Source organism: Asterias amurensis, chromosome 16 (assembly GCF_032118995.1).
Source record: "Asterias amurensis chromosome 16, ASM3211899v1".
Taxonomy (NCBI): domain Eukaryota; kingdom Metazoa; phylum Echinodermata; class Asteroidea; order Forcipulatida; family Asteriidae; genus Asterias; species Asterias amurensis.
In genome coordinates, this window is record NC_092663.1 from 5,759,052 (window position 1) to 5,774,490 (window position 15,439).

Here is a 15,439-nt window from a genome sequence, read left to right on the forward strand (position 1 = left end):
TGCAGAAGTTTCAGCTTTATTTGTCGTCTAGGCCAAATAAGTGCATAGAAATAGCTTTTTTTAGTTTACATGTAGTTTTTTAGAAAAAAAGGAGAGACACACTGCTGCACATCAGCAAGTAATATTTTAAGGGAAGCTTTCTACCATCATTTTCTTTAAACCAAATTAATAAGCTTTCAGTGGACGTGTGTGTTTTGTATCGTACAAAAAGTACCCAAAGCCTTTATTTCTGTTATTTCATAATGTAAATCAACAAAGTACTTTTATAGGAGACTAGTGGAAAGTGTCTGCAGGCATAAAGGGTATATTGTTACAATTTATAAGCAAGTCTGACATTACCTAATGTCCCTAAAAGTTTCATACTGGAAACATTGGCCCAGAAGCTCTTTGTTGGATATATTGTTACAGTTTGTTTAATAGCTAAGAACAATGGGTTTACTCAGCAAGTCTGACATTACCTAATGTACCTAATGAACCTAATGTTTTTTCTCAAAATCTTTTTCCTGAAAATTTTATACTGGAAATAATGGCCTAAAAGCTCCTTGTACAAATAAAAACCTATCGTTGAGTAGACTATACAGAAACCAAATTTCCATTATTAATGAAGTAAGAATTGGGAGTCTCCATCATGACGAAAGCAAATAAAAGTTGCCTATAAAAGAGGTAATCTTAATATAAAATTGTATAATTGTATAATACACTTGCATAATACACCATATAGGCATGCATTTACAATCATGAACAATACTTAAATATTTAAAGTGACTTTATCCAAAAGTTTGTTATGGGTCTCTGAGAAGAAAGAAGGTTGTAAGAGATGGACATTCGAGACTGCAAGTGGGTTGCTGACAATAAACATTCGGACAATAGCACAAGACAGGATAGAATGGGAAAAGCTTGTGTCCGCTCGCTGTGCAGTCAACTGATGAAGATGATGAATATGTCTCCACATTACAAGCAGCATTATGATAGAGAGATGACCCTTGGTAGTTAGGTAGCTTGGTATTATGTCTCCACATTACAAGCAGCATTATGATAGAGAGATGACCCTTGGTAGTTAGGTAGCTTGGTATTATGTCTCAACATTACAAGCAGCATTATGATAGAGAGATGACCCTTGGTAGTTAGGTAGCTTGGTATTATGTCTCCACATTACAAGCAGCATTATGATAGAGAGATGACCCTTGGTAGTTAGGTAGCTTGGTATTATGTCTCCACATTACAAGCAGCATTATGATAGAGAGATGACCCTTGGTAGTTAGGTAGCTTGGTATATTCACATAATGGACTCGTCACTCATCAAGACACTCATTTCTTTCCTTGGATTTCCTTAAGAAAAACAAAGTTGAGACAAAATCAAAACATCAGTACAAATGTGAGTGATAAACAATACATAAGATGATGTAAGGAGAGTACAGCATTGATGTGTGATTCTCTTTTAATAGTGAGGTCGTGGGTTCGAATCCCACTCTAATCAATTCTTTTATTTCAACATGTTCAAGCATATCAAATCTAATTGGCGGCCATGTTGGTGTAGTGGTGTCTTGAAATCAAATTACCTACCTTTTTTCGGTTTTATTAGGGGGAGGGGGGGGTCAAGGGATGGAAATGCACTTAAGGTGTACACACTTTGTATTAGCTTATATCACTTATTTATAGCACTAGTTTATAGTATTAATGTGCTAGTAATAGTTGCTAGTAATAGTCACTAGTAATAGTTTATAGTACTAGCCTATAGTAGTATACACATATTGACTGGCATTGAAGTAACTAGTATTCGTTTATTCCCCCGAGGGACTTTGAGTGACCAGAGAGGGACCCATTTCCCCGAGGCCGAAGGCCAAGGGAAGTAGGGCCCTCTTCTGGTCACTCACAGGCCCAAAGGGGGATAGACGTACACTAGTTACCGAATTATGCCAGACAATAAATGTTTCATAACACAGCTCGGTTTTAAATGTGAAATAAGAACAGATATCTGAAAAAGAAAGGACACTTTGTAGTTGCTGTTCATTGTTCAAGTCAAGAGAGGGCGCTGTGCCGGGCACTATTTTCAAAGACTAGTGCCCGCTCGGGAACTAGTACCCGCAAACTAGCGCGCGCGAGCACTAGACTATATTAGTTCATCCCACATGACCGTGTTTTAGCCAACCAGAATGCAGAACAAGCAAGAGGTGTGTTATAATAGTTTATAGTACTAGTTTATCAACCAGGCTGTGGGCCAATAACCAATCTAGTCTAAACACCCTGTTGTATCGACACATTTGAATAGATGATGATTTGACCATCACTTACCAAACCAGTAAAGTTCTTCTGCTTGAGTCGATACTTAAATGTTGCTTGTGATAACGCTCTGGTTAGGTCTGTGGCCAAAGCAGCATCTTCTTCAGAATTGACTTCTGGATCCGACTACGAAGAAAGGTCAAGTAAAAAGGGATAATGAGCTTGATCAAGTTTTACATCATATACAGGTTAAAATTCCAGTTGAACCTAGCTAACTTTGCTTTCTAACATAATTGTCATTTTGTTTTGACTCCATAAATTAGGGTGCCTTGTTAGTTCACAACGTATACAGAAAATCGTTTAAAAAAAAATCTTTCAAACCATATGCATTTCATAACGGTTTCAAATGCTTTTCATAGACCAACTTGCCCGATCCAAGGCAACGTTTTCCTTTAAGATAATGCAACTTTTTTATTTCAATTATCAATAAACCAAAAAGGAAACTGAGTACAAATAACTCACAAGGGTATTGAGCAATGTATCACCTGATCTGGAACCTCCAGAAAAGACTTTACTGATGCCAATATTGCTTCCACTTGACTGAATAAAAAACAAAGGCAGAAACTAAGTCAATAATACACAAGCTGAGATTTAGACTTCACAAAAATATGAGGGGAAAATACACCAGACTGAAGGTCTTTTTGTTTTTACTGGACCAGACCAGACTCAAAATGAGAAAGTGTTTCACATTTGAGCTGTTTATTGAAACAGCACTAAGAGAAGATTGATCTCTTTTAGTGGGAAAACTGTCAATACTCAACGGAATCCAAAGATATCTGGATTTACCAGTGTTAATTAAAAATGCAGTGATTATTAAAAAGGACTTATACAGTTGGAAGTTTACACAAATTTGTGCAACAAGGTTTTTTTTTCCATTATTCTCTTGCAACTTCAATGACCATTGAGAATACTGGTAATTGACAATTACCAAAGGTGTCCAGTGCTTAAAGGCAGTGGACACTTTTGGTAGTTACTCAAAATAATTATCAGCATAAAACCTTACTTGCTAACGAGTAATGGGGAGAGGTTGATAGTATAAAACATTGTGAGAAGTAATTTTCCACGAATTTTATTTCGAGACCTCAAGTTTAGAACTTGAGGTCTTTAAATCAAGCATCTGAAAGCACACAGTTTCAATGGTGTTTTTTTCTTTCATTAGTATCTTGCAACTCCTACGACCAATCAAGCTAAAATTTTCACAGGTTTGTTATTTTATGCATATGTTGAGATACACCAAGTGAGAAAACTGGTCTTTGACAATTACCAATAGTGTCCGTTGTCTTTTAACTGTTACATGTTCAGTAATTGGGTATCATGTATAGTACTTACCCTAAGATAGTTGCTTAGAGGCATCATTATATCTCCAAATCGGCGTTGATGTTCTTGAGCTATAAATACATCACTACAGTAATGTCTGAGCTGGTCATTGGTCAAACATGTAGGTAATGGCATAGGTGAAACCCTGCAAGAATCAAATACGTCATAATATCACATTACACCTCAAAAAAAAAAAATAGTGGTCTAGTTCAAAGGACTTTAGCATTAAACATCTGACATCACACTTCTAGGTTTGTGAATCTGCCTTGAGCCTTCAGCTATTCCTATCACCTCTGACCTCGCATTCATTTCACATGGAGATTCACAGTCAAATCCTACAGTATACATATAAAATACATGCCACTGATGCAGATAACTGATGTACTTCACAAATTTGTATGCTTTCAGATGTCTAATAAAAGGCTACAGAACTGAAGTCTTTAGTGGAGAGAGAAATTACTTCTTTCTTAAAAAACTTCAGAGGGAGCTGTTTCTTGCATGTTGTACACTGTAAACAGCTCTCCATTGCTCGTTCCCAAGTAAGTTTTTATGCTAACAATCATTTTGAATAACTACCAATATCATCCAGTGCTTTAATACTATAACAAGTACTCACTGACTGAAAGCTGTGGATGGCATTGTTTTTGAGACATTTGAATGCCTCATTGAAGTGGACTGTTTATCATTTGAGATAGAAGCATCTTGCTGAAACTGACCGACGCCCATCGACGGTTGCTTTGAGATTAATACGGATGGAACATCACTTGAAGATGTCTGTAGGTTAGGAGCTACTACCTCAAATGAGAACACTTGGGATGGAAGAGGCGTTGCGTCTGTTGATTTCTTACTTGGCTGGAAAGTTGCTTTGGATTGATAAGTGAGTTGAGGTGAGGGTTGTGATGGTGTAGCGTCATCCATTGATGGTGTGTCTGGAGATGATGCCTCATCTGTCTGGCTGTCTGGAGGACTAGCAAAAGGGATCTCAACATCATCTGGTTCATAAAAACACATCAAATCAATCCCATGATTGGATTGGCAAGGTCATTTCCTAACATGCCTTAAGCCCAATACATATTTCCTGCCAATCACAGCTCTGTTTTCACTGCAAATGTTTCGCAGGAGTTGAGCACATTTCAACCAATGCAAATCATTTGTTGCGAATTTGTGACATAAAAACTTGTTCAGCGGAGTACGGGTTGGAGTCCCTGACATGAGACAGACTTGTGTCCTTAAGCAAGACACTTAATCATTGCTTCATCCTTCGGATGGGACATAAAGGTGTTGGTCCGGTGTGTTGTGTAACGCATGTAAAAAAACTCAGTCCCAATATTCCTGGTTTGATTGGCAGCATGTTGCACCACAACATCTTGTAAACCATTATGGCACTATGTAAAAGGAGTTGGTCTCATAATTCAAACGTAGTCCCACATACCTTGTAGGAAAAATAGTGCCAGGGGCATCACTGAGTGACGGATATGCACGCTATATAAGAAGCCACTGATATTATTAGGAAGTGAATCTGAAATCTTTGAAGATCTTACCCATCATATCATCTTGCTGCTCATCCTCTACATCACTCTCTCTCTCACTGCTGAGTCTGATGTTTGTCTGACCAGGTCCATCTCTCTTAGCTGCTATCTTGATAATACTATTCAATAATACCGCTAAATCAACCGACTCACGCTTCTGTAACTTCTCATTCTGTTTGTAAACGTCTTCCACTGTGCAGTATTGCTCCGCTAAATCAGGCTTCAGCTTCTTCTAAGAGACCAAAATAAAGACAACAATCATAAGGAAAGTGACAACCACAAATTGTTTTAAAAGGTTTGGGTACTCTTGTTCGACACAAATGCCACAGATTTACATTAAACTTACAGTCTTGGTTTGATTGTCTGCATATTGCACCACAGCACCATGGTGCTATGTAAAAGGAGTAGGTCTCATAATTCAAATTGAGTCCCACGTACCTTGCAGGAAAATACTGTATGTAAAAGAGCCTTGAGCGTCCCTGAGTGATGGATAGGCATGCTATATAAGAAGCCACTATAATTATTATTATTATTATTATTATTATTATTATTATTATTATTATTAATTATAGCAACTCACGATATAAGCCTGCCTGTGTGTTTTTGCCATGACGTGTAGATAGATGCGTCTTCTGGATATATCTGATGTATCACATAGGCTGCATTCATAGGTGTCATCATTAGCGTCAGGTGATACCACCCGGGTCACAAAATCAAGACCTATCACAGTAATATCAAATCAAATCATTAAGTATTTGCAATTTTACACTTTTGCATGAAAGCAAAGGGGTGTAAATATGTAATCTGCTGAAATTAACAAGGCCCAAGTACATCTGTTTCTTACCAATGATAGGTCTGTCTTTCTGGTTGTGGCACAATGGGACAAATCCTCCACGTCTTGAGCCATTCCTTTTAGACCTTTTCTTACAAGCACCAACACTTCCTGTTTAAAAAAAATACAAATACATGTTTATGCCTTTTTTTTTCTTCTGGCTTTTATTTCACTGTTTGCTAAAAGTTTATACAAGTATTACAAAAACAGTATTTACACTTCAGGTCACACTTCATTTGCAAAACAATTGATAGTTTATGCACACAAGCAACATACATCTAAAGTAAAATGTCAGGTATTTTCACTTTCTGTGGCAATAGTACAATAAAACTTTGTATCCCCAAATAAGTGTAACAATTACTAAGAGTTTCATCAGCAGTTCAAATAAATTTATCTCTGTTCATTGATTATGAAATGAGTGCAAGCCACAGTTTACACTACCTTGGTTGCATGATGGGTCCTTGGTCTGCAGATTCTACAAATAAAACAAAATCAGCAATATTTCAAATTGGAACATGATAAGACAACAATATTATATGTAACAAACTGCATGTTGTGGCCGAGCTGTTAAGAGCACTGGACTCAAATGCTGGTGTTTCTGATCAGCAGAGTGTGGGTTTGAATCCCGATCGTTACACTTGTATCATTTAGCAAGACACTTAACCATTGCTTCGTCCTTCAGATGGGACTTAAAGCCATTGGTCCCATGTGTTGTGTAACGCAGCCAGTGCACTTATAGTAAAGAGAAGGGGTAATTGCCCCGGTGTTCCTGGTTTGCGCCAAAGCACCTTGTAAACCACTACATAGTGCTATAAAAGAATTAGGTCTCATAATTCAAACATAGTCCCACATATCTTGCAGGAAAATACTGAATGTTGAAGCAGCTTGAGCTTCACTGAGTGATGGATATGAGTGTTATATATGAGGCCATTAATTATGAAATAATGTATGTATTAAATACCCGTTTATGTTTAGCTCCTTTAAGATGCATCTTAAGATTGAGAGGTCCACTGCACTCAACATCACATAACTGTCAAGAAAACAACAAAATATCAGTCATTGTGAAATATCAGTGATTTACTGAAATTCAAAATATTGAAATTCAAAATACAAAGACACTGCTCTAGAATTGAAAAGGTCATGGGACACGCGAGTTCCAATCCCAACGAGTAGTATGCCATTGATTTTTTCTTCTTTACAGAACTCGGGAAAGTACTGAGTAAACAGTTTTACACTGATAAGTGTAAGGGTCAAACCAAAATTAATATTCTTCATCCCCAATGCAAATTCAACTTCTAAAGCATATAGCATGCCTGAGTGTTATATGCCTGTGGTTTTTTTAACAGGACTCTGAAAAGTATTAGTATACAGTGCTAACACACATCGGTGTAAGGGTCAAACCAAAATTAATATTCTTTATCCCGATGCAAATTCTATGTATTCAAGCATAGAGTAGGCTAAGAAAGATTATTTCACCTTGCAATAGTGACATCCATTTTCCTGTGTTTTGTTTGGTGTATCACAGTTCCGATCACCACTAAGGATTACATCACCATTATTAGCCCCTTCTTCAGATCTCATTTCATTTGCCACTTTCTCACCAAGTGGCTCTCTATATACTGGATGTGTAACGATTGAACAAGTACTGTAGTATTGTGCGCTTGGTGCAGTAGGCTCACATACATTCTGCTGAGGTTCATTTTCTTGAGTACTTAATAGTAACTGTTGATTGTTTGGATGTAACGATGGTAGTTGTGGATGCGACAGTGATTGTTGTGCCCATACTGTTTGATGCATTGGTTGATGACATGTAGAATGGGTTGTAGGCTCTGGTTGCATATGATGTGTGTAATGAGTAGGTTGTGCCGTTATCTGAGTCATTACAGGTTGAGATCCGTCGTGTAATGAAGACATTCCTTGGTTTCTTAATGCTTCAGATGTAGTTACACCCATCGGTAATCTTTGATGAGTAGATGTCCAGCCTGGATAGTCTGACTGATTGTCTTTCCCTTCTGCTGTATTTCTCATCACAGCTGAAGACTCAGTCGGAAACAAGGAATCGTACATATCTATTGCTTGATGGGCTCCGGTCAGGTTTACATGATGTGGACCACTATAGGTTGGGTACTGCTGGCTTGGGGTAAGGTTTGGATTAGGATTAGGATTAGGGTGATTGTCTGAGAGTCTTTGTTGGTATGAAGCTTCTGGTGCCATAGATGTTCTCTCGTGTTGCCAATATCTGTAAGCCTGTTGGTAACTCATGTTCAGCTCGTCTGCAAGTATGCAAAAAGAAATTGTTAATAAAAATTAAAAGCACACGGATTTATTGATGATCATTAAGAATTAATGACAGAAATGACTCAATGTCCTATATCTTTAACGCCTCTACGGATTGTTATGCTGTATACTCGGTCTTTGACATTACTTGTTCTACCTTTTCAACTTTTAAAAGTACACTGTACTCCTATAGAACTGTAATATATAGTGGGTTTGTTCCGCTACAGTCTCAATATATATAGCTGTAGTGGGTTCATTCCGCTACAGTCTCAATATATATAGCTGTAGTGGGTTCGTTCCGCTACAGTCTCAATATATATAGCTGTCGTGGGTTCGTTCCGCTACAGTCTCAATATATATAGCTGTCGTGGGTTCGTTCCGCTACAGTCTCAATATATATAGCTGTAGTGGGTTCGTTCCGCTACAGTCTCAATATATATAGCTGTAGTGGGTTCGTTCCGCTACAGTCTCAATATATAAAGCTGTAGTGGGTTCATTCCGCTACAGTCTCAATATATATAGCTGTCGTGGGTTCGTTCCGCTACAGTCTCAATATATATAGCTGTCGTGGGTTCGTTCCGCTACAGTCTCAATATATATAGCTGTAGTGGGTTCGTTCCGCTACAGTCTCAATATATATAGCTGTAGTGGGTTCATTCTGCTACAGTCTCAATATATATAGCTGTAGTGGGTTCATTCCGCTACAGTCTCAATATATATAGCTGTAGTGGGTTCGTTCCGCTACAGTCTCAATATATATAGCTGTCGTGGGTTCGTTCCGCTACAGTCTCAATATATATAGCTGTCGTGGGTTCGTTCCGCTACAGTCTCAATATATATAGCTGTAGTGGGTTCGTTCCGCTACAGTCTCAATATATATAGCTGTAGTGGGTTCGTTCCGCTACAGTCTCAATATATAAAGCTGTAGTGGGTTCATTCCGCTACAGTCTCAATATATATAGCTGTCGTGGGTTCGTTCCGCTACAGTCTCAATATATATAGCTGTCGTGGGTTCGTTCCGCTACAGTCTCAATATATATAGCTGTAGTGGGTTCGTTCCGCTACAGTCTCAATATATATAGCTGTAGTGGGTTCATTCCGCTACAGTCTCAATATATATAGCTGTAGTGGGTTCGTTCCGCTACAGTCTCAATATATATAGCTGTAGTGGGTTCATTCCGCTACAGTCTCAATATATATAGCTGTAGTGGGTTCGTTCCGCTACAGTCTCAATATATATAGCTGTAGTGGGTTCGTTCCGCTACAGTCTCAATATATATAGCTGTAGTGGGATCGTTCCCCTACAGTCTCAATATATATAGCTGTAGTGGGTTCGTTCCGCTACAGTCTCAATATATATAGCTGTAGTGGGTTCGTTCCGCTACAGTCTCAATATATATAGCTGTAGTGGGTTCGTTCCGCTACAGTCTCAATATATATAGCTGTAGTGGGTTCGTTCCGCTACAGTCTCAATATATATAGCTGTAGTGGGTTCATTCCGCTACAGTCTCAATATATATAGCTGTAGTGGGTTCGTTCCGCTACAGTCTCAATATATATAGCTGTAGTGGGTTCGTTCCGCTACAGTCTCAATATATATAGCTGTAGTGGGTTCATTCCGCTACAGTCTCAATATATATAGCTGTAGTGGGTTCGTTCCGCTACAGTCTCAATATATATAGCTGTAGTGGGATCGTTCCGCTACAGTCTCAATATATATAGCTGTAGTGGGTTCGTTCCGCTACAGTCTCAATATATATAGCTGTAGTGGGATCGTTCCGCTACAGTCTCAATATATATAGCTGTAGTGGGTTCGTTCCGCTACAGTCTCAATATATATAGCTGTAGTGGGTTCGTTCTGCTACAGTCTCAATATATATAGCTGTAGTGGGTTCGTTCCGCTACAGTCTCAATATATATAGCTGTAGTGGGTTCGTTCCGCTACAGTCTCAATATATATAGCTGTGTAGTGGGTTCATTCCGCTACAGTCTCAATATATATAGCTGTAGTGGGTTCGTTCCGCTACAGTCTCAATATATATAGCTGTAGTGGGTTCGTTCCGCTACAGTCTCAATATATATAGCTGTAGTGGGTTCGTTCCGCTACAGTCTCAATATATATAGCTGTAGTGGGTTCGTTCCGCTACAGTCTCAATATATATAGTTGTAGTGGGTTCGTTCCGCTACAGTCTCAATATATATAGCTGTAGTGGGTTCGTTCCGCTACAGTCTCAATATATATAGCTGTCGTGGGTTCGTTCCGCTACAGTCTCAATATATATAGCTGTCGTGGGTTCGTTCCGCTACAGTCTCAATATATATAGCTGTAGTGGGTTCGTTCCGCTACAGTCTCAATATATATAGCTGTAGTGGGTTCGTTCCGCTACAGTCTCAATATATATAGCTGTAGTGGGTTCGTTCCGCTACAGTCTCAATATATATAGCTGTAGTGGGTTCGTTCCGCTACAGTCTCAATATATATAGCTGTCGTGGGTTTGTTCCGCTACAGTCTCAATATATATAGCTGTCGTGGGTTCGTTCCGCTACAGTCTCAATATATATAGCTGTAGTGGGTTCGTTCCGCTACAGTCTCAATATATATTGCTGTAGTGGGTTCGTTCCGCTACAGTCTCAATATATATAGCTGTAGTGGGTTCGTTCCGCTACAGTCTCAATATATATAGCTGTCGTGGGTTTGTTCCGCTACAGTCTCAATATATATAGCTGTCGTGGGTTCGTTCCGCTACAGTCTCAATATATATAGCTGTCGTGGGTTCGTTCCGCTACAGTCTCAATATATATAGCTGTAGTGGGTTCGTTCCGCTACAGTCTCAATATATATAGCTGTAGTGGGTTCGTTCCGCTACAGTCTCAATATATATAGCTGTCGTGGGTTTGTTCCGCTACAGTCTCAATATATATAGCTGTAGTGGGTTCGTTCCGCTACAGTCTCAATATATATAGCTGTCGTGGGTTCTTCCGCTACAGTCTCAATATATATATAGCTGTAGTGGGTTCGTTCCGCTACAGTCTCAATATATATAGCTGTCGTGGGTTCGTTCCGCTACAGTCTCAATATATATAGCTGTAGTGGGTTCGTTCCGCTACAGTCTCAATATATATAGCTGTAGTGGGTTCGTTCCGCTACAGTCTCAATATATATAGCTGTAGTGGGTTTGTTCCGCTACAGTCTCAATATATATAGCTGTAGTGGGTTCGTACGCTACAGTCTCAATATATATAGCTGTCGTGGGTTCGTTCCGCTACAGTCTCAATATATAGAGCTGTAGTGGGTTCGTTCCGCTACAGTCTCAATATATATAGCTGTAGTGGGTTCGTTCCGCTACAGTCTCAATATATATAGCTGTAGTGGGTTCGTTCCGCTACAGTCTCAATATATATAGCTGTAGTGGGTTCGTTCCGCTACAGTCTCAATATATATAGCTGTAGTGGGTTCGTTCCGCTACAGTCTCAATATATATAGCTGTAGTGGGTTCGTTCCGCTACAGTCTCAATATATATAGCTGTAGTGGGTTCGTTCCGCTACAGTCTCAATATATATAGCTGTCGTGGGTTCATTCCGCTACAGTCTCAATATATATAGCTGTAGTGGGTTCGTTCCGCTACAGTCTCAATATATATAGCTGTAGTGGGTTCGTTCCGCTACAGTCTCAATATATATAGCTGTAGTGGGTTCGTTCCGCTACAGTCTCAATATATATAGCTGTAGTGGGTTCGTTCCGCTACAGTCTCAATATATATAGCTGTAGTGGGTTCGTTCCGCTACAGTCTCAATATATATAGCTGTCGTGGGTTCGTTCCGCTACAGTCTCAATATATATAGCTGTAGTGGGTTCGTTCCGCTACAGTCTCAATATATATAGCTGTAGTGGGTTCGTTCCGCTACAGTCTCAATATATATAGCTGTAGTGGGTTCGTTCCGCTACAGTCTCAATATATATAGCTGTCGTGGGTTCGTTCCGCTACAGTCTCAATATATATAGCTGTCGTGGGTTCGTTCCGCTACAGTCTCAATATATATAGCTGTCGTGGGTTCGTTTCGCTACAGTCTCAATATATATAGCTGTACGAACCTCATAAATCAAGGAGTTTGGGAAGTGGGGCCCACACTCACTCACAGAGTACAACACTCACTACACATGCTACATGTATCGTAGCAGGTCCTGTTTTCGAGGTGTCCCTAAATTCGTGGCAAATCTTTTACCCCTCTGTGCGCGATGTAAACAGTCCCTAGATAAAAATTGTGTGGTTTTATTTGCCAAGCAAAGAGTCTCCTCTCCCTTGACCAAAACTAAGAAACATGTACATATGTAAGGCTCCACTGGTTATTTGCACAATTGTAAATGCAAAAAGTTTGGTATTTTAGGCATTTCTACAAAGTACAAAAATATGTCATAATGTTGAGGCCATATAAAAATATTTGCCCACCGAAAAAGTTTCATCAAACACTATATCAATTCACAATTAATGATGATCAAATCATGTGACTGAGTATTTTGCTGAGCATTCTGGGAAAAAAATACAAGGGGCGACTCCATGATCAGTCGCATTACACTTTTCTGTGTCATTTCTTGATCTTGGTGCTAGTAGTTCTATGTGAGGTATTATTTCCTCTAGGTTTATTGACTGATTTGTACTTGACACCCAAGGCTTTGAAGTGATGATATTAAAAATGTTGTGGGCTTTGTACTCTGGATGCTATAGCTTTGTAGCGGTCATCGCCGGTCAGTCGCATTACACAAAAAGGACATGGTAAAAAATACACTTGTCTCGATTAAAAAGTTTCCTCAAACTAAAAAACCTGCAAAAGTTTTACTACATTGAACACACAACTCTTATACATTAGCATCCAACAGGATACTTAGAAATAGTCAGCAACTTGAACTTTTAGGTTTACGTGGCAAAACCATGGTCAGTCGCATTACAGTCAGTCGCATTAGAGTTTGTCCGGTCACTTAAGCCAAGCCCAATGGAGCCCAAACTGAGTTCTTGTTTGGCAAAATTGGGTTCATTCCTTATCAACAAATAAAATAAATTAATTTCAGTTGTTTTTACTAAAATTATAACACCTTTTCTCTTAAAAATCATAGAAACAAGGCTGAAATGTGTATTTTTAGAGAAGCAAATTTACATTTTTCTGCAATATTATTTCCCATTTTACTGACCAACTTTATTTTCAGAGTTGTGCATTTAACATAAAATGTTAAATATCTTACCGAGTATTTGAACAAAAATAAAATCGCAGATTTAAAGTGACTTACATATGTTAACATATTGTCCCTGAAAAATCAAAGTTTGGGTTATTGTTTAAAAGTGGACTGTGAATTTAAAATGGCCTTGTTGGTTATCACAGGTTCCTCAATGCAACAAACAATTTGTTTCATGTCGAAAAAGTGTATAAAACAAAAACAAAACCTTCTTGATCACCCATCTCCTTGACTTTACATGTACCTGGATACATTTCACTGCATGTAATACACCACACACCACTGACTATGCATTGCTACCCTGATTTGTAAGGCAGCATTTTGTATTTAAAATCATGTTTCTTCTTTCTGAAGAAAAATAGTGGCAAGAGGACATCAGCTTTTTCTTCTGTTTGCTCTTTTTGGAGATTTTCCTGTGCTCTTCTTGAAATCCTTGTATTACATTCTGCTTTTTCAGCCTAGGCAGTGGTACAACATACACATTTATTTCCACAATTTGTGGAGAATAAATAAGTTCCAATATTTAACTTTTCTACTCAAAATTCTTAGAAATGTTTTTTTTTTTTTCATTTTTTTTTTTTCATATGTTAACCTTGAGACTGTACAAATGATGAAACTAGAAGTTACATATTGGAGTGGCACATGTACAACACATGTGTAGTTTTTAGCATGTGCTTTGGAAAAATGCATTGTGGGTAGGGCATGAGTGGCATCTGCAGAGCCCCAGATCTCTTAATTCACGTAATATTGTCCTCTAGTAAGTCATTATAATCAAGATATCCAGCTTTGCTGACCTCTTAGCGTCCTACTACTGGCCCTCATCCTCCTCTTTTTGGAAAAATCCAGACGATCAACTGGTATTTTTTGTTATTTGGTCTTAACCAGTTACATGTATGCTATGGTTTTGGTATCATAACTGGTTAAGGGGTGTTGAGCTTTGAAAAATCTCACGCATAGCTGGCCTCTGGACTTGGCATCTCTGATGGGGCCAGTTGAAGTCATCGAAGATCGGTGTGTGGTGTGAACATTACAAAGTCCATCAAGTTTTAATATATGTTTGCATACTTCATATTAACAAATGAACGGCACCCACTCGGCACAAAGAATGTCGGCACCATACAAACTCAGCACTGGCCTTTTATTGACTAACAAACTCGGCACCAAGCAAAAATAACCTCGAAAGAGTCAAGTGGTTAAAATAAAGTATTGTACGTGTAAATACACAACAAAAAAGGGTTTGATTATTAGTAGCTTTGTAAACGCTGTTAATGGCAAAATCACTAGTTATGGGGGTTGATAATGATAAGAATTCCGAACTTTCGAGAAAATTTGGGCCCACAGGAAATTTACTGTGGTGCCGCACCGAGTTCAATCATGGTTCAATGAATCTACAAGTTTTTAAAATGTTGTTTATGCTGATTGTGTCCATGTATGTCGGTGAAAGTGCTGGGCAATTTTTTTTCATGATTTGGGTTTTGAACATTTTTAAAAAGGGTTTGTTTAATTTGGTTAATGGTTTTCAATGAAATTTTGCTTTTAATTAACAGAGCGTGATTTGCCGAAAGGCGCCGGCCGTGATCGGGGACTAATTTACCGACGGACCAGTCGAACTTTTTCAACTGGGTGCCGAGTTTGAATTTGTACATGTGCCGAGTTTGTGGGTGCCGAGTTTGCAAGGTGCCGAGGTTGTACGTGCTGAGTTTGCAAGGTGCCGAGTTTGCAGGTGCCGAGTTTGCAGGTGCCAAGTTTGCAAGGTGCCGAAGTGACCGGTACCCCTCTCTCGTCTCAGTCTCATTCTCAGTCTCTATGAAAGAGCCCGGGTCGAGAAAAATAAACGAACTGTGATTTCTTACCGCTGTTGTCTTGGCTAATCCTCATTCACCTGGATGTGCAATGGAACTGACAGAGTATGAAGCCGTCCCGTAACTTTCTTCACCGCAGACTTTTCTTATTGTTTTTTTTGTATACATCTTTCT

The 15,439-nt window shown here is 38.8% G+C and overlaps 1 protein-coding gene across 1 annotated transcript; it reads right to left on the reverse strand.

Annotated features, from left to right (window-relative positions):
* On the reverse strand, nt 1-15,439 carry LOC139949271 (uncharacterized). Its single transcript, XM_071947667.1, has 12 exons — nt 15,317-15,439; nt 7,435-8,231; nt 6,920-6,988; nt 6,400-6,433; nt 5,971-6,069; nt 5,707-5,846; nt 5,139-5,358; nt 4,214-4,589; nt 3,610-3,742; nt 2,743-2,820; nt 2,293-2,406; nt 1-1,329 (listed from the first exon to the last, which is right to left on the reverse strand). Exons 1-12 carry the CDS (start codon nt 15,339-15,341, stop codon nt 1,309-1,311), a joined length of 2,106 nt encoding a protein of 701 aa, XP_071803768.1. The 5' UTR covers nt 15,342-15,439; the 3' UTR covers nt 1-1,308.

Coding starts and splice junctions, on each gene's coding strand:
- LOC139949271 (XM_071947667.1), bottom strand. CDS start 15,341: ATGAGGATTAGCCAAGACAACAGCG. Junction 8,232..15,316: donor GATTAGCCAAGACAACAGCG/GTAAGAAATCAC, acceptor GCATACTTGCAG/ACGAGCTGAACATGAGTTAC. Junction 6,989..7,434: donor ATGGATGTCACTATTGCAAG/GTGAAATAATCT, acceptor TTTTCTTGACAG/TTATGTGATGTTGAGTGCAG.